At 34.4% G+C, this 25,858-nt stretch overlaps 2 protein-coding genes across 2 annotated transcripts; one reads left to right on the top strand and one right to left on the bottom strand.

The window, feature by feature from the left end:
- Positions 1–930: 930 nt before the first annotated feature.
- On the bottom strand, positions 931–16,986 carry LOC118740395 (NF-kappa-B inhibitor cactus-like). The gene is made up of 5 exons (XM_036471912.1): positions 16,120–16,986; positions 15,722–15,899; positions 15,381–15,564; positions 1,560–1,648; positions 931–1,495 (listed from the first exon to the last, which is right to left on the bottom strand). Exons 1-5 carry the CDS (start codon positions 16,821–16,823, stop codon positions 1,244–1,246), a joined length of 1,407 nt encoding a protein of 468 aa, XP_036327805.1. The 5' UTR covers positions 16,824–16,986; the 3' UTR covers positions 931–1,243.
- A 904-nt stretch (positions 16,987–17,890) lies between these two features.
- LOC118741562 lies at positions 17,891–21,227 on the top strand. Its single transcript, XM_036473560.1, has 3 exons — positions 17,891–18,514; positions 19,773–20,363; positions 21,201–21,227. Exons 1-3 carry the CDS (start codon positions 18,233–18,235, stop codon positions 21,225–21,227), a joined length of 900 nt encoding a protein of 299 aa, XP_036329453.1. The 5' UTR covers positions 17,891–18,232.
- Positions 21,228–25,858: the final 4,631 nt, after the last annotated feature.

Here is a 25,858-nt window from a genome sequence, read left to right as displayed (position 1 = left end):
ATATCTATTTCTATTCGTTTTACCTGTTACAAACAACCGTTATGTGTACAAAGTTATAATACCCTTGTGCACAAGTGCGCACAGGTATATCCCAGCAAACAATTAGGTTGATTTGAAATCAAAGCCTTTATCAAATGTCAAACGTTTGAAAATGATTTGATATTGATTTGAAAATTACAGCTTTCTCAATAAAAAGGGAAGTTTGATCTCCATTTGAGAATATGGTTAACTCTCAAATCAATTTCAAAGGTTATTTATCAAATGTAATATATAAATTTATAATAGGAAATGTATATTTCATATTTATTTTTTCTTCGCCATATACATATGTATGTACATAACAAAAGAAACAATTAAGATAAAGTAATTTATAATAAATTCGTCTTGACGGGCTGCAGCTTTTTCAATCGGCGCAAACATCAAATCCACGATTGGTGGGCTTTCTCTTTGAAATTTTTTCTATTAATTGTTTTTTTTTCATTTGATCTTAATTTTTTTCTTACAATTTTTGATTTAACTGCGCATTTTTATAACGTTTGATACTTGACATCTTTCTTCAAATCAACCTCAAATGAATTTCAAATGTAAAATTTAAACCTCGCTTTCAATTTGAGAATCATTTGAGAAAAACATTTGATATCAAATTGAGAAATACATTTTTTTCAAACGTTTGAAACTGTGTTTGCTGGCATTATGAGAACGTGTAAACTCATCAGTTATATTTCTATGGAATTAATTTTACTACTAAATCGGCTGACAATGTCGGTCAGATTATACGAACGGTAAACAAATGTTTAAATATGAAAAATATATTTTAAAATGACAGCATAACATTTATAACATAGATGAAATCTTACTAGCTTACTTTTTTTTATACACATTAACTTAAATTTTAAAACTCATTTCCACCCGTATTTATAACAACGAACACAGATTAAATTGGTTTTAATGACATAATTAACTCTTCGACAAACGCAAAAATATGTACGTATGTATGTATTTAAAAACTTGTAATAGTTATAAGTCCTACTGGCTAGATTGTCAGCAGCATTTACAAGTACAAATGATTCGACTAGGAAATAACGCTATCAAATTAGTAAAAGTTCTATTTTCTATAATGAGTGTGTACATATGGATATTTACATATGCTGTTGAAAAATATGATGTTAGTTATAATTTTTCCTATTGGTTCTACTAAAACATAGAACTTTTTTGTGAGAAGAAGCAAGGTTTATGCTTGCATTTATTCGGAATCATCCTCACTACTTTCATATTCACTGTCTGGCGGTGTGAGCGGTTCGACGCCATGCTTTTCTAAAATATTTTGCATTTTCGATCGCTTCAAAATGCACGCAAATTGATATGCAGTTAGACGACCAAACGTGGTTGTTTCCAAATCTAATTTCTGTTTGCATTGATCTAGTAGAAAATTGAAAATCTCTTCATTACCCTTTTCAATGGAAATGTGCAACGGTGTGTAGCCGCCCTTTCCTTCCTGTAAATAGTTGAGAGCATAAATTAGATTTTATTCTTGCATTTGTAACAGTCAAAATACTCACTCTTGCATTGATATCAGCGCCGCAGTGAACTAAAATGCTTAATATTTTCAAATGACCCGCTTCGGCCGCTAAGTGAACACAGAATTCACCTGAAAGAAATATAAAGAAAATGAATTTTAAGATGTAAAATCATTTAATCCAAAAATCAGGGCACATTTCATTGTTTTAACTAGTTTGGTAACAATCAGTACGAAATCTATACAAAACTGTATTTTTTACTGTAAATTGTATCGACGATTTAATTTGCTCATATATTTTCTTAGTACATGCACATACAAGACCATGCCCTCAAGACCAATGATTTGATGGCACGAGAAAGTTTACTTGTTTATGTACATACATTTACACTTTTACATATTGATTAACATATATATGTGTGCACACATTTTCAGGTACACTTCCTAACCAAAAGCATTTTTAAGGCATTCCTAATGGAAAAAGAGGCATCTTCTTTGGATTCGGTACTAAAACTGGACATAGCATTTCATTAGTAATTTTAATATTATGGCGATATTCCTAGCTATAGTTCTTATCAAATCTTTACGACACTCACATATCGACAATATTTGACTATTTATCTTAATATTATTTAATTTTAATTATTTGTATAAAAAAGTACAGTTTATACTTTAACAAAAACCGTATAAATCCAAGGTCCAATTTTTGTGCAACATTAAACAAAAATCAACAAACTTTCGTAAAAGTTTCGAGCTTTTTTTAAATCTTATTGAAATATGTTGAGTATTTAGTTTTGTAGCCCATTCGATAGGCTTCATGGTTCTGAGAAATTAGTTAATTCCAGATTTTTTGTTTTTCGATGTAAAAATTAACAAATTCAAACTTTAACATGAAACAGCAGCGCTGTCTTCGGCTACGCCGAAGGCTTCATACCTTTCATGAACATCTGAAAATTTTACTTTAACAGATTACTGTATTTGAAAAAATTTATATATTTACGGAATACATAGATAGAGGAGATACATATATTTATGAAAAACCATATATAAACAATCAGAGGTATGGAAGATATACCTTATATAGAACCAATCTAAGTGATTTTCACTGCTGTGTGATCGGTATGTAAACCGGTAACACAATTTAATGGGTTTAGACTCCTACATAAAGGAGATATATCGTAATAACTGGTATCTGAACAATCAGTGGTATAAGAGATAAAGTTTATACAGCACAGATTTTGACGATTTTCTCAGTAGACTTTGTATTCTTTTTTATAAAATAGCTTACGAAATTTATCGGTTTTAGCTGTCCAAATAAAGGAGTTTTACAGTAAAACCCCATATCTAAACAATCAGTTGTATGGAGGCTATAAATAGGTTATAGCGACCCGATCTTCGCCATTTTCACTGTAAGTATTTTTTTGGTAACGGGTGGAAATATTGCGAAATGCCAGCTGCATAAATGGAGGAGTTATAACGAAAATTCTCATAACTGAACAATCAGTTGTATGGGAGCTATAGGTTTTAGTGACCCGATGTTTGTAATTTTCACTTTAAGTTTTCTGTTGATAATGGATGGAAGTATTGCAAAATTTCATGTTCCTAGCTCCATAAATGGAGAAGTTATAATGAAAAATCTCATATCTGAACAATCAGTTGTATGGGAGCTATATGTTATAGTGGTCCGATTCTTCCGGTTCCGACAAATGATTAATAAATTATAAAAATACACCCACCTACCAAATTTCATCCGGATATCTCGAAAACTGAGAGACTAGATTGCATACAAACAGACGGACAGACAGACAGACAGAGGGACCGACGGACATGGCTAAATCGACTCAGCTCGACGTTCTGATCATTTAAGTATACATTTTAATGGGTCTATCTCTTCTTATTCTGGTACTTACAAACATCGGACCAAAGTTATAATACCATTTCATGCTCATGAAAGGTATAAAAAATAACAAATAAGATTATGTGTCATTTTTTTATTTGTGTTAAGGCCTTTCTGTTACAAATATGTCAAGCTACCAATGGACAAAATCGATGGATAAATACAGAAGGAATGAGTGGTCAAATAAAAAAGGCACACAGATCTTTTGTATGAAAAATGAGCAGGAAATAATGCTACTCATACGCCGTGTACACCTGAGTAACTCTATTTTCTGCTTACTCATTTCACCTCATTCCTTTCTTATTTATCCATCGATTTTCTTCATTGGCAGCTTCATTTTTTTTGTAAAAGAACAGGCTTTCATACAAAATAAAAAAATTCAGAAAATGTAAATTTTTTTAATTTTTTCATAAAAAAAAAAAATGTGGGAATATTAGTTTCTCAGAAACCATCAGGCCTGTCGAAGAGTGATGTATTACGGTTTATGGAGAATTTGATTATCTTTACTTCGTATTACGATTGTTCAATTGGTTCGAAAGATATGCATACGTGGTTAAGTGGATCTACTCTTTTTTAAGCTGAAATTGCAAACATCTCAGAAAGTTATCCATAGAGAAAAACGTTGATTTGATTTTCGGAATCAATGAGCAATTCCACATAGGAATTGGATAGTGGCATCGGGTGAAGAAATTAAAGCTCATTTCGACATTTTGTTTTAAGATTTAGTATCGAAAATTGAATGGGAAGATGATAGCACACCTTGTGGCTTGGTATTTTTAGCACTTACAATGCAAATTCGAAAAATTCAAAAAAAAAGAGAGTACAAAATTTCCTGCTGTGAATTTTCAGAGCTATATATTTTTAGCATTCATCATAAAATTGTACTAAAAATATTTAAAGTTTATTGTGAAAGAAATTGTATAAAAAAAATACAACTGTACAAAAAATGCCAACAGCGTTTCGCCTGCCTTGACGCTCTTATTAAAAAATTACAAGCCGTGCACGACATGGTTGTGGAACACAACTGCAAATATTGCCACACCCCACAAGCCCTTTATGTGTTTACAGCATAACTCGAAGTGACTTCGAGTAGCTTGTGGAACAAACCTAATATCATATCAATGTGTTTTAACTGATAGAAAATATATGTACAATTATATCTTATCAACCACTGCGAATCCCCTAAGAAATGTAGGCGCTTAACAGCCTTGGGAATCTCCTAGGTATGTATGATGAGAGCAAAATCACTAAAATTGTGTTTGCACACACAATCGTAGCATACCTACATATCTACGTATGTACAATGTGGATATATACATATATGTACAGTATTTTACATATCTATAGATCCCCCCTTTCAAGGTGAAATTGTTTGCCACTTTCAGAATTTTCAATTAAAGTACAGTTCATTCTCTAACAAAACTCATGTAAACCCAAGTTTAAAACTTTTTTAAAGACTACTAAATAATGCAACCAATTTTCACCCGAATTTCAAACTTTTTTCTCAGAAGTGCTAGAATTTTTCTGAGTACACAGTTTTATAGCCCATTCCATTTTAATAATGGGCAAGGCTCAAGTGGCTAAAAACTACCGTTGATTTTTTAGAATTTTTTTTCGCATTTGCTCCCATATAACGAATAACCACAATTTATTTTTATATTGAAGAAACCCGAAACTCCTTAGGCTAAATTGTATGGGCTATAAAACTGTGTACTCAGAAAAATTCTAGCACTTCTGAGAAAAAAGTTTGATATTAGGGTGAAAATTTGTTGCATTATTTTGCAGTCTTTTAAAAAGTTTTAAACTTGGGTTTATATGAGTCTTGTTAGAGAATGAACTGTATTTTAATTGTAAATTCCCAAAAATATATATACAAACATGAGGGACAAACAATATCACTTTGAAATGGGTGTGCTATTGTATTGGCCAATACTGTATATGTATTGATGCCAACGATAAAGCCATGCGCAGCGAATTATGACGCCGAGCAAACGTGCCTGCATTAGCGTCTGGGCAAGTGTGAATTTAGAAAAACCCGACAAATTCCCATAATAAAACAAACACATATGTAAGTAACAAACAAACGAAAAACACAGTAAGGCGAGTTAAATTCGCAAAAGCTATTTAAACAAAAAAGGGTAAAAAGGAATAATGCTTGGAATCAACGTTATTGCCGACGGTATTGTTAGCTCTAATATAAATGCAAATGAATATGAAAAATAAAAATAAAAATAAACACTGCTGTGTTCTAAATAAAACCGCCACCTGCAGAAACAATGCGCAACAGGTTTGCAAATGTAGAAGTTTGAAAATTATACCGCTACAAAAAATAGTCGTATGATATTATCTAGCAGGACCGACAATTTTAAGCTTTTACTTGGAATTGCTTTTTTGGTTGAATCCTTTCGTTTCGTCTCACTGGATTGTTAAATAAACATGCTCAATTTACTGTACATCTGGCTTTATTGTACAAGAAAATTTTTACAACATACTTGTAACACCCGTAGCTTGCAATATTTGTAACAGAACCTTGGCTTGACACAGCTGAATAATTTGAATCAAATACGTTCAGTAATTATAAAACTCAGCAATGAAGATACCGATGTCATTCGTCGTCGGATACCAAAAATTTCAAACTAAAGGTTTGTCCCTGCAAGAAGGAATTGGAGTTATTGAAAACTGTACTTAAATTTTTGCTGTTATTTCCCCCCCCGCCCCCCCCACGCTTTTCATTTTCAATCTCATAAATTTTTTATAATGACTTTTGCTAAAATTCCAAAATCAAAAGTTATCAAAACAAGTTCTATGGGACTGAGAAATATTATTTTCTAATTTTAGTCCATTTATAAAAGTGTGGTACATTAAAAAGTTTTTTTTTTAAATTTATTTTATACTTTTTAGTCTTGTCTGTATAAAATTTTGCAATAGATACTAAAATAATTCAACTTGCAGTGAAAAGAGAACAGAAGACTATGCAAGCAAAATGTTGTTTGCTCACATTTAGTATATGCCTACATATGTACATACATACATACATATAGCAGCAATTAATTACAAATAAAGAAATGGCGTGTCGTCCATTTCCGCTGTAGCGTATGTAGTACATATTTTTAACTTCTTCTGGCGAGGCGACATCTATCTCTAGAGTTTTTCTAATTGTATGTCTTTGATATGATACCTACGACGAGGTTGATATCTAGACTAGGTTTGCCATAAATACCTTTGCTATATTTATAGTATGGTGGTCTGGACATACAACATTGCAAGTTGATAAAAGCGTTGTAATAAGGCAATTTCCATAAAATCCGTTCCCTCATTATAAATCTTGTACAAAGTTTAAAGCTTTGAGTTATACGGGTTTCGGTGGTTAGAAGTGCGCGCTATGACTCCGCAGAACCTGGGTTCAAGTCCGGTTCAACCCAGCATCAAAAAATAAAAAATAAAAAGTGTTTTTCTAATAGCGGTGGCCCCTCGACAGGTAGTGGCAAACATCCGAGTGTATTTCTGCCATGAACAATATATATATATATAGATTGGCGCTTACACATATGTTAGTGTTTGGCCGAGCTTCTCCTCCGATTTGTGGCGTGCGCCTTGATGTTGTCACACAAAGCGGAGGGACCTACAGTTTTACGCCGACTCCGAACGGCGATTGTATTTTAATGAGAAGCTATTTTTCATGGCAGAAATACACTCGGAGATTTGCCATTGCCTGCCGAGGGACGACCGCTGTTAAGAAAAACCTTTTTTCTATATTTTTTTGTCATGTTGCTTTGACCAGGGTTTGAACCCAGGTGCTGTGGAGTGGAAGCGCGCACTGCTTACCACTACACCACAGCGGCCATGAACAATAGCTTCTCATAAAAATACAATCGCCGTTCGGAGTCGGCATAAAACTGCAGGTCCCTCCCCTTTATGTGACAACATCAAGGCGCGCCGCAAATCGGAGGAGAAGCTCGGCGAAACACTCAACATATGTGTAAGCGCCAATTTATTATTATCACTATTATTATACGGGTTTCGTGGTAGCAAGAACTATATTTTCCTAAACAAATTCCTTAAAACAAATAAATAAAAATAGATGATCGAAACTTGTAAAGACAAATCGCCTCTAATTATCGGGCCACTAGTGTATGTATGTATGTATGTATGTATATATATGTATGTTTTTATATTCATGCTTTCATGTGTGTAAGCAGGGCCGTCAAGATAAAATGTGCCGGGCCCTCAATATTACTCATCTTGATTAGCTGGGAAAACAAACTATGCATCAGCGGGAACTGCCATGTTTATCCCTACCTCCCAGAATGTAAATTGCCTTTGAATTATAAATCCACTGCTACACTGTGAAACGCCGACAAATCAATCAAAACTTCAACGCAATCCATGGCTACGAAAATCTTTCAATTCCATGTGCCAATTACGTTAATTGATGAGGTTTTGGGTTTTTTCAACAATTGTTTCAACAATAAACCAGGGGTTTTCATAATACGCTTTTGATATTTTAAACAAATAGCAGAGGTAATTTTGAATAGTATACACATGTGTATGTCTGTAGATACATACATATGTATGTATGTAAATATTTAGAAGACCGTCTTGTAAACAAGCAAAAAAATTAGCAAAAAAAAACCTGAGATACTGTTGTGGAATTTGTAATAACTACGTAATATGCATTTACTTGCATGTGTATATGTATGTGCAAAGTGATAGCTGTTCATACAGATTATTCTATGGAAAGTACAAACCGAAGGGTCCGGGGACGAGCAGCAAGAGCTCCACTTGTTAAACGCAGGTTTTTTCTCTTAACCGATATGCATTGAATCACAAAGGCATTTGACAATACATAACGTCATACTATTCGTTTGGTGAATGTCCTAAGTTAAATGACGATTGTGAAGAAAACTCTATTAAAAGGGAGCACGCTTTCGTACAGCGGTCGAAATAAAAAAACGTAAAAAGAAATACTAAACATGCGCAATTTAGCCACAAGCGACCAAAAAAACACGCCAATAAAACACGCGAAAAAAAAACAAAGAAACACACCGAAGCGTAAAAATAAAATTAGTCTGATAATCTGAACAATTCAAGAAGTTAAAACCCATATTTTGCAACAACTTTGTAAAAGTGGGGTACAGTGGTACAGATGCCTCCCGTGGGCTGCGGATGTTGATTTTGATCAAGAAGAACTTGTAGGTAGACATATGCAAGTACCTACATATGTAGGTATTTCCATGCGCCCCAATAGTAGAGCAACGTCAACTGACTTCTAAGTCAATGACTAATACTGCTAAAAACCCGTTAATTTTTTATCTTATCATATCAACATATGTATGTAAATAAGTACCAATAACCGGACGCCATGCATCACTTGATATAAAGCCAAACTCGTTTAGCCAGCCGCATGCAAAACGTAACACTATTTCACGCAACAGCCTGAATTTGGAAACTCTGACAAACAGATAACCATATGCGCGCAAATGTCAGTGGCATCACAACCACGCATAAAGCAAACAAATTCAAATTGGGGTTTTTGTTTTACATTGAGTTGCGGCCAAACTGAATAACGAAAAGTAATCAACCTACCTACAAGTTTAATCGGCCACTTCAGCATTTCAACAGTTAAATGATAATAAAAATACATACAAATGAAAAAACCCAACATTTTGGGAAAATCCAAATGTATAACGTTGTTGCCGAATATTTCAGTGAGTGAAAGTATAGCCCTTTCGCCAAATAATATTTATATCTATGTGCATTAAGGTACCTCAGGAAAAAAGTTTCTGCTTGACAAAGGAAACCGAAAAAGTTATCACTTTTATCGCTACCCCCAAATAAAAAAAAAATTAAATATATATGGGCAAATCTAAAAATTAGGTACACTTTCAAAAAAAAATTAAATTTTAAATTTGTGAGCGCACCTATGTTTTATATACCGTTTTACTCGTAATCTGTTAATAAATCGATTAATATAAGTGTAATTAATTTTCATCAAGTGCTTCAAAAGTTAGACGAGGAATAAACATGAAATAGAAAACAAAAGAATAAGCTGGGTTCAAATTATGCTGTTCAGGTTGCAAACTTTGAGCAAAGATTTTGAAAGTTGAACTCACTTAATTGGGACGTTCTTAATTCAATGGCATACCCCGTATTACCAGATTGGCGCCGGTTTTCGAGATCACGGTATTTGAAAATTTGATTAAATTTTAACTATTTTTATAAAAAAACTCCCTCAGTTTTGAAGTTATTTTACTAAAATTTTGCACATAACGGTTTTTTAATATTACCTTAATTATTCCTTAAAATTATCGAAATAGGTTAACATTAACATATAGCTCCAATACAACTGATTACTCAGATATGTATTTTTGCGTTATAGCTCTAACTTCATATCTGAATAATAAATTGCATGCGTGCTATATGTTAAATTGAACCTATACCAAATTTTAACCAGTTTAATTGAAGGAGTTATAACGCGAAACAACATCTCTGATCAATCAGTTGTATGGGAGCTAGATGTTTTAGTGAACCGATTTCGATGATTTTATGGAATAGTTAAAATACTATTAAAAAACGGTTATGTGCAAAATTTTAGTAAAATATTTTCAAAGTTCAGGGAGTTTTTTATAAAATAGTTAAAATTTAAGCAAAGTTTCAAGTACCGCTATCTCGAAAAGTGGAGCCAATAGGGTGAAACTGAGGACGCCATTGAATTTAGAAGGCTCCAATTAAGTAAGAGCAACTATCATAACCTTCTTCGAAAAAAAGTTGCTTTGATACCACGCCCGAAATATTCTGACTAAAAGAAGGAGCATCATTAAAAGTAGTGAATCAGGGGTTTTACACACTTCTAGATACAAATTTTTTGAAGCATTTTACAGGTATATGTAATTTTATAAGGATTAGTAGTTATAGAAAGATTTAGATCGTTCGCTCGTACGCTCAAGATCGCAGAATATTTTATCTTTAAAAGTTAGTTTATTCTAAAAGCACACCTCTTGCTAAGGTATCAAATTATTCGTAATTGTTTGTAGAATACAATACATACTTAAAAAGTTCTTTGAATTAAACGCTTCAAAACCTATATGCGATAAACCGAAAATTTTGAAAATTGTGAAATGTAGAGTTACAGACTTTGAGTTACTTGCCATTTCGTTATTTTTTAATGCACACTTTTTTTACCTACTACATATGAAGTGTACACATAAGTGCTAAGAACCCATTTAATTTCAAATCAGAATATGGTGTGATTCAAAAGTTATGACATAATTAATTGTGCCCCTCTTAAAAATTACATAAAAAATTCACTTCAAAATTCCAAATTTTTTTTGAGGCTTCAAGTATACGTCAATGAATTATATCCAAAGGCAACGAGCTTGATTTAGTTTATAGCATTGAAAATAAAGCTAAATAACACAAAGGTTACCTGTTTTTTTAGATTTGCCCATATGTTCAAAATAAGGACCCTTAACCTTTAACTGTAGACAAGGGAAATTTCCAATATGCGCAACAATGATCAATTGGAACTTAGTTGTACAAACAAGACGAAATGTCTTTGGAAATAAGATTTCTTTCTTTCGAAAATATCGACGTCGACGACGAAAACTCGCAAGTCCAACGCCAGCTACGTGAGTTGCATTCGATCTTCGACTGTGGTCGAAAGTGCTTATCGAACGAATTTTCATTTGGTATTATGACGATCATTCGATGAAGAATAGCGCTACTGTGAATTTTGCTCGTTTAACAATAGTATATTTTTCACCGCTGAGAAGCTTTGTTTACAAATCGAGCATGATGAAACTGTACGATGGTCATTGCTATCTGGTTCACTTTATAATTTTTCATTATGCGACTGTCTAAAGAGGTGTTTGTGAGCCAAATCTATTTAAAATATTTTAAAACTATCCACAGCTCTACGATTTGGTTTTCAGAGATCTTGCCCACTGAGTATTGTTAGCTTTCCGGAGGTCCCAGGCTGGAATTCCGTCAGAAGCAACATATTAAAATTATTTATTAAAATTGAAAAGAGTAGTCCACTTGCAAAGAGCGCTAAGTAAAATTTTTTCGATTTTTAATTTTTGGTGCATTACGTACCAGTATTTAAAGTTGCTTCATGTCCACTAACAACACAGTATAAAATCATTTTATATTTTGAAAAAATAGCATCAAATGTTAACTCTTCTTCCAAAAGTCGCTATCATACTTATTTATAAACTTTCAAAAGTATCCATCTTCTGATGAACTTAGAAAACTGCTTTAGGTCGTATAGAATGTTAATGTTATCTTATGTCATGTTATGTTATATTATAATTTTATAAGGCTCTTGTGTGTCCAAATTTCCAGGTAATAATAAAAAAGATTCAATCTAAATGTTACTTGTTGTTGTAGTCGTTTTTTCAAATTTGTGGCTTTCTATTGGCTGCATTTCTTTATTCATTCTGAACGTTTGGAATAAACTTTTTTGTTTACTTATTCTTTAGAACGTTCCTGATGATATGTTAACGTATATTTCAAACACATTCTTTTTATTCCGGCTGTGAAATGGGATTATCCGGAATGTATAAAGAAACGCAGCCATTATAAAATCACATAACGCTGTTTGCAAGTGGACTACTCAAATAATTGCTGAATCTCAAAAAAGTTTTTTGTTTGGTTTCCAGTAACTATGAAAAAGTTTCTGTGAAGTTCATAATGAAATCGTTTTCAACGAAAAATTAACTCAGACAAATTTCAGGAAAACAGCCGAAAGCGCATCCGTTTTACAACTATTTTCTATAGTTTCCTGCACATACGTTTCGAATGAACACTTTAGTGGGAGAATTGATCTGAAAAACGTCCGAAAACTCAATCGGAAAACGGATGAAACATCAGGTTTTTATAAGAAATTGTTTCTATTTTCGGATATGTTTCCGGATATGGCTGGGTTCATATTCATATTTACTATGGGAGTATTTGTTAATTCAAAACTTTAAAACCTTTTTCTAGTTTCTCTTTTTTGAGTTATGACTAACGTGACTAACCGTACTTCTTTCGGAAGTACAGTACTTCTTTTTTCGCTCTTGTACTTCGTACTTCGAAGTACAGTCAAATGTACTTCTTTGCGATATATTGTACTTCAGGAGCGAGATTCTGTAACCAGTTAGCGACAATTTTCGGATCGCCATCGCACTTTTTGACGCATGATATAAATGTTTTTGCGTCAAAAAGTGCGATAGCGATTCGAAAATTGTCGGTAACTGTTTACAGAATCTCCCCCCCAGGCCCTGTACTCCTCCGATCTTCTGGCCGATCGTCACATAGCCGGGGCGATAAATTCGTACAAACTATTAATGCCGCCGGGGACCGGTGGCATCATACCTGCCCAGCTGCAAAGTGGATTATATTTATGCGAACTGCGTGAGGACCGGGTACACCCAAAGGCTTGGAGGGTAGTCAATGTTGCTTTCATTCCGAAGGCCTGAAAAGGCTCTCATGTTACCCCTAGGGATTTTAGGCCTATCAGTTTCTTTGTTTTTGCTAAAAACGCTAAAGAGACTGATAGACCTGTACATAAGGATCGCGATTCCTCGTGACTGTCTTTCAAGAGCTCAATATGGTTATTGCAAAAAAATGTCGGTGAATACCGCCCTGCACAGCTTGGTAAAGTCAGAGGGAGCTTTCGCGCATGAAGATTATGCAGTAGGGGCCGTCTTCGATATCGAGGGGGTCTTCAACAATGTCACTCCAGAGGCATTAGTCACACAGTGCAGAGTCAATAGGAGCACTCCACAAGGTGTTCTGCTCTGGATTGCGGTTGTAAACGACCTTCTAGAGAAACTGGAAAATGTGGGCTGTCGGGTGATCGCCTATGTAGATGATGTGGAACTTTTGGTTAAGGGACGATTTTTATACTCCCTTTTCGATCTGGCTCCAGGTTAATTGCACCAGGTAACTAGGTGGACAATCAACGACGGCTGTCGTGGAAGCCTAACATTGAGGAAAGGGTAGGAAAAGTGTCGATTGCCTTGTACTGCTGTAGGGGAGCTATCGGTAGGATTAAAATTAATTCATTAGCTCTAGGAAACCAGATTCAAGCCTATATTGTTTCAAGGAACCCTTGTCTGGTGGAGCTCACTAGTGATGGCTAAACTTGTAAACAGGAATTAGCGAAGCATTAAGAGCCACACCTACACCGGCACTTAACATACATATGTTGAACACGACACCTGCGGATGTTGTAGACAGAATTGTCGCAGCACAAACTGCTATTAGGCTAAGGGAAACCGGGTCCTTTTGTGATATAAAAAAGGAAAAGAAGTCGCTTCTCTGCTGCAGCAAATGTTTTTATTGACCACTTTAAAACACGTTATCTCTCAAGGGCTAGTGATGGGGGTTCTGACAGGCCATTGTGCTATTGGTATTCATGCGGTGAGACTAGGAATTTCAACTGATCCTTTTGTATCAGCTGTCAAGAGGAAGATGAAGTGGAATCATCTCAACACTTTCTTTCAGGCTGTCCAACCTTCGCGCGCCTAAGATGGAAGCATTTTGGCTCGCACTTCTGTACAAACACTGAACTCTCAGGGATCGAAATTAGCTGCTTTCAAAATTTCGTAGTCGGCTCGCGGTGTTAACTTAACCCAACCTAAGCTGTACTTCTTTGAGCTATGAAATAGTTGGTCACATTAGTTATGACAATATGTACATAGGGATCGTTTTTTACTCTTGCTTTTTATCTACATATGTATATGCAAAAATTTTACTGTATGGCACTTCACTACCCAACAAGCATTTCTGTAAGTGTTTTCAAAAGTAACTTAAAGTAAGTTTGCTATACTAAGTGTTAAATAAGCGTTTTTAGTATTAAGTTTATTTTAAGTTTTTTTCAAATGAACCTTTTATAACTGTTTAAAGCGAATATTTATAAATCATTTAAATTGAAATAAATGTCTAAATGTCTAGATAAAAGTAAAGCGCGAATGCGTACGACGAAATCAAGAAAAAATACTTTATTTTTAAAATCTAGTATTTTAAATTTATATTCATACGCTTATAAACAAGGTGCCGTTGCGTTTTTTAAGCATTTTAAAACCCAAGAATAATCGTGCTGTAAGCTTTATGTTTACTTTAGTAAACTTTTAAAAAACCTACTTTAAGTTTATTTTGCTCGTTGGGTATGACCATATTGTTGGTATATATGTACATACATATGTATGTATGTATGTATAGCTGCTGATTATTGTTTTTGGGGTAAAACCGAAAAAGTCTAGCACACCGCAGACAATAGCTACAGCGGGAGCTGCGACATAATGACGAGCTATGAATATGCACATATCGTCGTTTAAAGTACAAAACCGTGTATCGTCATTCTGCAAAACTGTGACATTTGCGGCCAAAAATTGGATTGCTCACACAAGCTCTTGACTCAAACCATACGCGGTTTTGCATTTTGTTGATACGCGGTTTTGTACTTTAAACGACGATATGAATATACATACATATGTATATTAGTGTGTAGGTACATATGTATGCTCGATGTGTTTACATACATATATACATATATGTATATTGGCAGACAAAATGATGACATTTTCTAAAAGACGTCTATGATTAAAATATTTATAGAATTTAAATGTCGTCTCCTTATGTATAGAATATTTCACATTTTCAACAATTATAAATCAAGGTTTTTAAAAGAGGATATTTTCATTCTAGATTTATCACATGTATACATACTATACTATTGACGTCAGCAAATTTCTGTGCCAAAAATGTAAATATTGCTAAAAATGAGACTACAAATAAATAATTTTTGCTTATTTACGATTGCTGACCGACAATGCTTATAAAGGGAACAATTATGGAAAAGATTATGCTTGATATTTTGTAGTACGTTCCATGTCACTTTAGACACGAATTTTTGCTTGTGTATTTATTTTGCATATAATTCGCTATAATACCAAGTATCTTATATATGTGGAGACTTACCATCGTAATTTCTAATCTCTAAATTGTTTGACAATTTATTGTTTGGTCTGAAACCATACTTTCGATGTGTTTCCATAATTTCAGCAGCGCTAAATGGCAACGTTAAAGCGCTAACACATGCCTCATCGCCAGATATGCATGCAAGATGTAATGCTGTATTTCCATGACAGTCACGTAAATTTGGCTGGATATTAGAGGGAGAAACAGATTTTTTTTTGTATCAAACTTACGTTGTACCGATATATAATTTACATATAAGTTTTATTCAAATAGTAGTATTATTACAGTGATAATTATTACTAATCATTAACAGATGAGATTAAGTTATGATTATTATATACCTCAGCACCGGCGAGTAACAGCATGCGTAAAATTCCTATTTGATTTGTAAGCACTGCTAGATGTAACGGAGTTTGGCCATAATCATTTTTTATGTTTAATAGGCAGGGGTGTACAGCGAGACGGATTAGAGCGGAAACTATATTTGCTTGACCCGATAAACATGCCAAGTGAAGATAGCTGCAGAATGTAAAACAAAAAATACGATTTCAATTTAGAGCTACCAACGGTTGAATATTATTAAATATATTGGTATTTATGCAATTCTTTCGGAGTTGAGTCGGATGCAAATTTTTTAATGTCTTATTAGTTCACCAAATTAGTATATATGCGAAATTTTAAAATGTGCTTAATAAGTAGTAAATAATTGGTTATTTCGCGGCCACTGAATTCTACTTACGTATCTCCCTCGTCATTTTGTTGATAGTATTGTTCCCATGCTGGTAATTGATTAGATTTTGCTGTTTTCGTTGTTTCCGTAGCTACTATGGGTTCAACCGTTGCCACTCTGCCCGATGCATTCAAGTTATTTATTGGTTCATTATGTAAACTAAGATTACAAAATCTTTCAGAAATGTAAGCATCCAAATCGTGTTTAAGTTTCATTTCTGTATCTGGTAATGTTGTGTTTTTGGTAGCGACGGCTGTGCTATTTTTTTGCTGCCGCGATTGCGTGTTATGTTGTCCAATAGACTGATCTTTGGGCTCTTGGTATTCTTCTTCCTCAATACAACCCGAATCAAAAACATAAAGCTCTTTCTCAACCTCTTCTTGACGATAAGAATTTTGAGGTGACTTCCTAGAGTTGGCTGCTGCTTTGTCGGCACTGTTTGCCTTGCTTAAGTTGTTTGTAGTATTTTCTCTTTGTTTCTCTTCTTCTTCGAGATTAGAACTTAAAGGACCCGACAAAAAACCCGAGTCTATTTCATGAATCTGATCATCTATGTCAATATTTTTTAATATTTCCTTTGTTTGAGAACTTTCCTTGCTCTCACTGCTTGCTGCAACAGCAGATGCACTACTACAATCATAACCGACTACATTATCCGTTTTCTCATTCTTGTTTGTTGTATTTTTCGACGCAGCTGGGTTTTGACTCGACATATTGCTGCTTTATATTGGTTTTTTCCGTGATATGGAATTTCAGCGTAACTGGAGATTTCTAATACTTGGGTTTTTTGCGTTTATATACGTTCTACTTCACTTACAGATGCAACGTTGAATATTTCACGTATGTAATTTCAGATTTCACTAAGTTCATTAGTCTCTGAAAAATGGTGTAAATAAGCATTAAAGTTAGAATCTGGATTTTAAAGACATAAATTTAGATTGAACTTAATTCATAGTATATATTTGATACAGTTAAATCTTATATGTACATATGGATGCGCTAATTTTTGCACAAAGTTGTTACGGTTTTATTCAACTGAGCAATTCATTTAAATTTTAATTTTCATAAGTTTTTGCGATGGAATAGAAAATGCTTATCAAAACGGGCATATACATATATGTAAGTACATATGTATATAATACATATATGTATATCGCTAGCTTAAAGTGAAAAGTTGCCAAGTCCCCTTTCACAAATTTTACAGGAGAAGTATACATTTTCTTAAAGTATTTTGCAAAACTTTGAATACAACATTTTGCGTCCTTAAAGAAGAGCGGAACTCCATACGAATCATAAGGATTGAAATATTTGGTATTATTTTGGCCTTATCGCGTTTACTGTGCTTTTTTTTGTTTAGAAAATTAGTCTTTTTTGAATATAAGAAAAAATAAATAAAAGAAGTACCACTTTCAATTTGTATTGCTCCTTTATCAACATATGAGTTTTCATAAGTGGACTTCGCAACTTTTTACTCTAAGCTAGCGATATATAAGTGCATTTGCAGGAATGGTGTCTACCTCGTGATCATACATACATATGTACAGCATATGTGCAAATGCATATATGTACACACATATAGCCCCTATATGTTCAATCGCGAAGCGCCGAGGGAACTGCTAATGCAAATAAATTTATTTGAAGCCTTTTTTGGAGTGGTGCTTTTCCTCTATGGACAAAAGAAACTTTGTTAGGACCTTTCACAAATTACAAACTTCAATTTGTTTGAGGCAATATTAGTGATTCAACTAAATTTTCTGTATCACAATATCATTCGGATTCTGGCATTTGAGGGCGAAGGTGGTTCGTCGCGAATAAAAATTTTCTAAGTGTTCTATACCCAAAAAAAAAAAAAAAAAAAATTAGATTCTTGTGACAAAGGCCGTGTGAGTGGGTGCATGTGTGTGCTAACTAATAGCACTTTAAACTAATTCCTTTTTGCGTCGCGTAATTTAACACATAATTTTGCTGCAACAAGCTGGAAGGCAGGTGAGTCTTGGCTAGACAGAGTTTTTCATTTTTTCTCATTCATTTTCGGGTGAAGTGCTAAGGAATAAATTCCATAGTGCCTGTTAGAAAGAAAAGAAAGCCGCCTCTTAAGGTGGGCAAGGATAGAAACGCCAAGATGGCGTCGTCGACTTCGTGGTCGGCGATGCCTGAGGCAGAGGCTTCTGCATTTGAGGGCAGTGCGCTGAAAAGACCAAAAGTTTTGGACAATAGAGATGAGACAAATTTCTATGAGCTCGCCAGCGGTGGAGGGCTCATTCAGATTAAACCCAGAGGTAGTGCGAAAAATAACGTGTGTCCTGAAAAGGGCGGGAAAAATTCAGAAAATGATGAAAATGGCGGGAAAAATGTAGAAAAATCCAGGAAAGGCGGGAAAAGTTTGGAAACAGTAGGTAGCATGGTATATCATGATGATATTTTATTATTTAAAATTTTTAGTTATTTAATGCTCAATACAAAATGTTATGTCTGTAGTTTGAAGATTTTTATTTTACTGATTTTAAAAACTTTTCATCTAGAAATTCTAATAAAATCTAAGAACAATTGAACAACAAATAAAAATTGTACAGGTATAAAAGAAGAAGGTATTTAAACCCTACATTTACACCCCCTCCAATAAAACGACGAGTTAACTAATATTAGAAGGAGAGTATAAAATAAATATAAATAATAAAAAAAAATTGTATGCATATATATGTACATACATATGCATAAATACAGAAATAATTATCTAAAAATTTAAATAAATGTTAGTAATAACTAAAAATTTGTTTGGTTATGACAACGACGACGAAAATAATTAAATGCGCTAGAATGTTGTTGTTATTGCTGAGACATGATGTTGCTGCATCAGCTGTTGACCTTGTTGTTGATGCTGTAAATGTTGCTGCATTTGTAACGTATTCAATGGTTATTGTTGATTAAGAGCCTAGAACCCATTCTATGTTAAGCGGCACAACAGTGACTAACATTTGTGGTGTTGAACTGTTGGCTGTGGTCATAGGCGTTGAGGCTTGGCGGAGAAATGGACGGCTGCTGTTGCGGTAGCAGTGCCGGTAAATTAGCAGGGGGCTAATGCTTGGTTATGGCAGCTTGTGGAAATTAAGGTTGCAAAATTGTCCATGTGGAGCGATTGATTAACTGGACTAGTGACTTGTTTCCGAGGCTTGCCTTTGTTGATGTATATTGAAGGACATAAGAATTGCGTTTGTATAGGTTGATGTTGATTACAGTTGTGGCAGTTGGACTGGCAAAAATGTTCACACTATTGCAGCGGAAAGGACAACAGCGGATGCACATCGAGCTAGCCGCTGAAACATTTCGAAAGAGATTTGTTTCTCCTTTGATGTTGCGCTTTTCGTTGATAGACATTTGATCTTCGTAATTTTTTGGTAGTCCAAGTTACATATAATGCAGGATCGCCAATAGTGGGAAAATTATATTTTATAATTAACAAGGGCAATAGCGTGTATTATATATATATACAATTATTATATTTTAATAAAGATGTCTTTATTCTATACGAAAATTTTCCTGAATGAATAATGAAAATTTTCATTTTGAAATATATAAAAAGCTATGAACAATAATCAACCTTAAAAGTTATTCAAAGTATATTTAAACAAGTATGTATTTAACAAGTTACAAGCACTACAATGGAATGTGAGAACCTTCCAGAAAATGAACAGTTGCAAGAAGCACAGTTAGCTGTAGTTAACGAAAATGAACAAGCAAGAGGAAAAGAAAACGAAAACGCACAAAAGACAGTGATGTACCCGCATACATTTAAGGGGGAGATTTTTGTTTTAGTTGATTCCTCTGAATGCCCCAATATTAAAAACGAAAAAATTACCACAGGGTTAACTCTGCTAAGTCAAATAAAAGACATGCGTCACAAAGATGTTGAATTCATTTATGCCTTGGGTAAAACACTATACAAAGTAACTTTTAAAAACACCTATGCAGCGAACACATTCGTGCTCGATGACAAACTTCCGAAAAGAGGCCTTAAACCTTTCATTCCTCGCACTGCACTCGAAATATACGGTGTAGTTAGGGGCGTACCCACATGTTTCAGTGACTCAGATTTCTTAAATAATGCTATATCCAGCATCCCTATCAGGTCGGTCAGACGCTTTACGCGCAAGGACCCTGCAACCAATGAATACGTTCCAATTACCACATTAAAAATAGGCTTTTCGGGCAATGAGATCCCCAAGCAAATCATATATGAATATACAAAGCTGGATGTAGATTTTTATATCCCTCCCTTAAGACAATGCAACAATTGTGGGAGACTAGGTCATACTCAAATGTCTTGCAAGTCAAAAATTAGATGTATCAAATGCGGCAAGAGTGAGTGCAAAGCGGACTGTGAGGCAAACAACTGCATCTTATGTGGAAATAGTGGCCATACGGCTAAAGACAAGCTCCGTTGCCCTCATTGGGAAAAGGAGATCTCTGTGAACCGCATCAAAACGGTCAAGAAAATGTCAAGGAAAGAAGTTCTGGACACCTATTATCCAAAAAATAACAACAGATTCAGCATTTTTGAGGAGGACGAAACCACTTTTCCTTCAGTCTGTGATCAGACTGATGGAACGATAGATAAAGACTCTAATATAAATCGTAGTTTAACAAGAAAATCTTATAGCTCAATTCTCAAAAATCAGCAGGTCAGACATGAAGCACCTCAACCAAGATATACTAAAAGAATCGACAACAAAGTTAAAAATAGCCCTGTCTTTGAATCACAAGCTTACCAAAAAGGATTAGTATCCCAAATGGAGAGATTAATGACTCAGCTCCTTAGAATCACTCAAAAAATTTCAATCGAATCTCAAGATAACAACACTTTTCAACAAATTCAATTTCTTAAAAATCAATTTGACTTGATTATGAACAACAATGACGAGAGAGCTATTATTAACTATGACAACTCCTCCTTCCTTGAAAATGAAGATTCTACAGTATAACATCCAATCTCTAAAAGCTAATATAGATTCTCTAGAATTTTATATCAACAAACATCAATTCGACCTGGTATGCCTAAACGAAATTTTTCTCACTGCCAACTCTTCCCACAGGAGGTTAATTGGCTACAACATGATTAAGAAATATCGTAGCGATGGGTATGGGGGTGTGGCAATCGCCATAAAGCGCAACATAAAATATAAAAGAGTAACTTTCAACTCCGATTTTGATATACTAGTAATTGAAACTCTCAACCTCAGCCCAAATATTTTTCTAGTCACTGTGTACTTCCCTCCTAATGTAGCCATTAGTGAGTTTAATAATGAAATGAGACGAGTTGTTGATTTTGCAGATCGGCATGAAAATGTTTTTGTAACTGGAGATTTCAATGCTAGGGCTACGATATGGGGTGACACCTTTGAGTCCAACAGAGGCAAGCACTTAACCCAACATATCCTGCAATCGAGTCTTTGTTGCTTGAACAATGGCCCCTTTACGTATCAAAGGGATCTACGCTCAAACAATGGCTCGGTGTTAGACCTCTCTTTCACAAATAGTGGCTCACCTTGCAGTTGGCATGTTGATGCCATCAGAATTGGTGGCAGTCATCATCTACCTGTAACAATTGAAGTCAGTGGAATTAACAGTAACTCGTGCCTTTTTATGGCCAAAAATAAACTTCTCTCCTCACTTAAAACTCTAGAATGCGATGCCAATATACAAGATTTTGAAAATAAAATAACCGAAGAAATTAACAACGCCACCCACATTGTCAAAAATAACATGAAGCCCGAGGCCTGGTGGAATGACAATCTTAATAAAATGTACAGACTTCTGACTGCAGCTTCTAAGAAAGCAAAAAATTTTCCCAGTCCTGCTAATTTTGAAAATCTTATGATTCAACAAAAAGAGTGGAGAAGAGAAGTGAAGAAAGCCAAAAAGGCAAACTTCAACAATAAAATTGAAGAAATCAATACTGGCAGTGGAAGAAGTGTGTGGCGGTTTGTTAAAGCCCTAAGAGGCGATTACAACCAAGGCAACTCCTCTTGGAACCATGAAAACGATATAAGCTTTCTAGCAATGCTAAATAGGCAGGTACCCAACCAAACCACTAGACTAGCAATAAATAAAGAATTAGTTTATGATCATAACTTGGCAATCACATTTGATGAATTATTGAGCAGCTTAAATAGGAAGAAAAAAGGATCAGCAGCTGGTGTAGACAAAATAACATATCAAATGTTAAAAGCTCTACCTGAAATCACCTTAAGTGCTCTAAGAACATCTCTAAACGATCTATTTCTGTCCAATCAAATTCCTGATCACTGGCGTATCATAAAAATTGTACCTATCCCCAAAAAAGAAAAGGATCTAAATGACTTCAATAACTACCGACCAATTGCATTAATATCTGTCTTACTCAAACTAATTAACTCATGTATCAAGGATAGACTATACCGCTTCTTGGAGAACAACAATAGCCTTCCTGAAAATACATTTGCGTACAGGAAAAATAAATCATCCGCTGTATGTATCAATCACATTCTGCACAAAATAAGCCTCCTTAAATCCATGAAGAAGCAGGTAATTTTCTGCACTACTGATATTGCCAATGCCTATAATTGCGTAGATATTAAAATCTTAAAAAACCAGCTCCTTGAACTAAATGTTGAAAGTCTTTATACTGAGTGGATAATAAATTTCCTGGCCTTTAGAGTACTTAAGGTAGGAAACAATAGTACAGAGATCTATAATGGTATACCACAGGGCAGTTGCCTATCTCCACTACTCTTCAATGTATATACCTCGAGCTTTCATGATCTTACAGAGGATAACCTCCAACTTTTGCAATTTGCTGATGATTTTTGTTTCATATCTTCTGGTGCTGACCTGTTGGAGGCACAGCAAAACCTACAAACTACACTCAACTCCTTTGCCGACAGATGCAATTCTCTCAATTTTTCTGTAAATCCGGATAAAACGAAGCTGATGCACATATCTAAAGGACCAAAAAAAGACATTGTCATTAATATTAATGGCACAAGGCTGACGCAAGTTAATGAACTCAAGGTACTCGGAAGAACCATAAACAGTTCGCTGACTATCAAAAATCATTACTCAAAAATTTGTGAGGCATCAGCAAATAACATAAAACTTTTTAAATATCTTACAAATATTAAATCAGGCCTTCATCCGCAAAAAGCTCTAAATTTGTACAAAGCTCTGGTTAGATCGAAAATTGAGTATTGTAGTACCACTACAGCCAACTGTTCTAAGTCTGCTGTTAAGAAAATATGTACGCTCCAAAACAAATTTCTACGGAGATGCCTAGGTTTAACCCCATCCACCCCCATACCCATCCTATATGCTATTGCTAATGAACTGCCTCCAAAAGAAAGGTCCATATGGCTCACCGCCAAAGAATTGGTTAAAATCTTTGCATATAACGATAATATCTCTACTTCAATAAGAAACAATCCTCTTTTAAAGTCTAGCTACTCCTCTGTATATGGAAAGTTCTCTGACATCCTTGGCCGTCTTGATGTGGTTCACCACAATTTCCATATCTCCAATCTTCATATCTGTGATAATAGGTTTGTTCGTCGAGCAAAAAATTTGTACGAATTTGTACGAATTATCACGATTTTTGCCCAAATCGCGTTCGTGCAGACCAAAAAATTATCCAACACTCAAAAATTGTGAGAGCAAAGTGACAGTTCTCTTGGAGAGAAGTTGCAAATTCTTGCTGGAACAAATTTTGCCAGCAAGAATTTGCAAACACGAAAAACATGTGGTTGTGGCGCATGGTTGCATTTTTGTCTACAATAATTTGAATAAATTAGTTCGTTAAATTTAAAAATTTATAAACACGAGCGATTTTTTATGAAAAAAGGAAGTAAATAATTGTTGATATAATTAATTTAGTTAATTCCAATTCCAATTCCAATGATTTGAACTTAATTCGGCTGAAAAAATGGTATTCGCAATCGGAATGCAATTGCAACCAGAGTCGATTTAAGAAACCCGACAGCTAGTACGATGAAGAAATTGAAATGTATGTTAAAGAAAGTCAGAATAACAAGAAATATACATGTACATATATCCTGTTTATGGCCATCCGAAAGAATTTTAAAAATTATATAAAAATTTTTTATGTTTGAAATGCAACCGTGGACGCCAGCTGGCAGCGAAACTTGCAAATTCCTGCAAATTTGCGTTCGTGCAGAAATTTGCAAGTTTCTCAACATGAGAGAGAATTTGAGAGAATTTTTTCTTACTTTCTGATATTTTGAGTGTTGGATAATTCTTGCTGGATTTTCGACGAACAAACCTAATATGTTACCTGACAAAAAATCTAATCTGACAATTGAGAGCATTAAGACTCATCACTCTATGATTTTAAACAGTTATAAAAACAGAGGTTTTTATATTCTGTATAGTGACGCCTCCCTGGCTGAAAATAGCACGGGTTGTGGAATTTTTAACTACTCCCAGAACTCTGATCACCTTTTTTGTATTGATTTTAAGTCTTCCTCCACTTTTGGAGAACTTCATGTCATCAATGAAGCAATTAGCATTGCTATCATGAACAAACAGGACAAGGTTGTTATATTCACCGACAGCCTCACCTCTTGCCATATATTAAAAAACTCTCAAACAAAAAATTCTATTGCACAACAAATACATAAAAAAATACTTGACGCGGATAGTATACTGATAGATCTGGTATGGACCCCGAGCCACGTTGGCATTCTGGGGAATGAAAGGGCAGATGAACTAGCCAAAAAAGCCACCAGTGAAGGTACCTCTATAAGGGCCAAATACACAGTTGACGAAGCTATTAGGCAGATTAAAAATACCATATTTGATGAATGGTACAATGAATTCTTAAACTACTCCTCATTAAAATCCAACCTGTTTGCATCTGTTTTTCCATGCAGGAAAAATTTCGCCTGGTTTAAAAAACTAACATTATCACCAACTGACATTAAAACGCTTAACAGAGTCCTATCAGGGCACACGTATGATAAGGCATATTTGTTTAAAATCAATGCTTTGAATTCGCCACGTGGTTACTGTGGACAACTTGACGATTACATTCACCAAACCTTCCACTGCAGAAGACTCGATAATATTAGAGCTGAATTCGATATTTTCAGCAATGCTACCGATTTTCATTCAATTTTTCAAAACAATTATCTAGCCAAGATAACTCAGCTTGCCAAATTTTTTCAAAAGGCCAAAATATCTTTTTGATGTAAAAACTTGTCGTTTTACGCCTTTTTAATTTTGCTATTCGTCACATATCATGTATAATGGGTGGGCTTTAGTAGTCAGCCGCACCTTGTGTTTTAAGAAAACCAGGTGGAATTAACAAATGAAACTTGGTCAGGATGTTAAGGGAGGTATCCTCTAAAACATGTATTACTAAAAAATATAAATAATATCATTGTTTATAAGTTATTTGTTGTTAAAATTTCTTAAGTCGTTCCACTTGGTTTCCTTAACAAAAAAGCATTTGTGCATACTTTTATATATATAAATGCACGTAACACTGTACTTAATACTTTACACACTTTTCTTTTATTTTATCTTGTATATAAATCACTTTAATTAAACTTTTATCGACTTGTAAATTACATTGAATTTCACACATATGTATTTACAATAGGTTTGTTCGTCGAAAATCCAGCAAGAATTATCCAACACTCAAAATATCAGAGAGTAAGAAAAAATTCTCTCAAATTCTCTCTCATGTTGAGAAACTTGC

The sequence above is a fragment of the Rhagoletis pomonella genome, unplaced genomic scaffold (genome assembly GCF_013731165.1).
Source record: "Rhagoletis pomonella isolate Grant_MI unplaced genomic scaffold, Rhpom_1.0 Rhpom_scaffold_00006, whole genome shotgun sequence".
Classification (NCBI taxonomy): domain Eukaryota; kingdom Metazoa; phylum Arthropoda; class Insecta; order Diptera; family Tephritidae; genus Rhagoletis; species Rhagoletis pomonella.
This window is presented reverse-complemented; position numbering and strand designations above follow the sequence as displayed.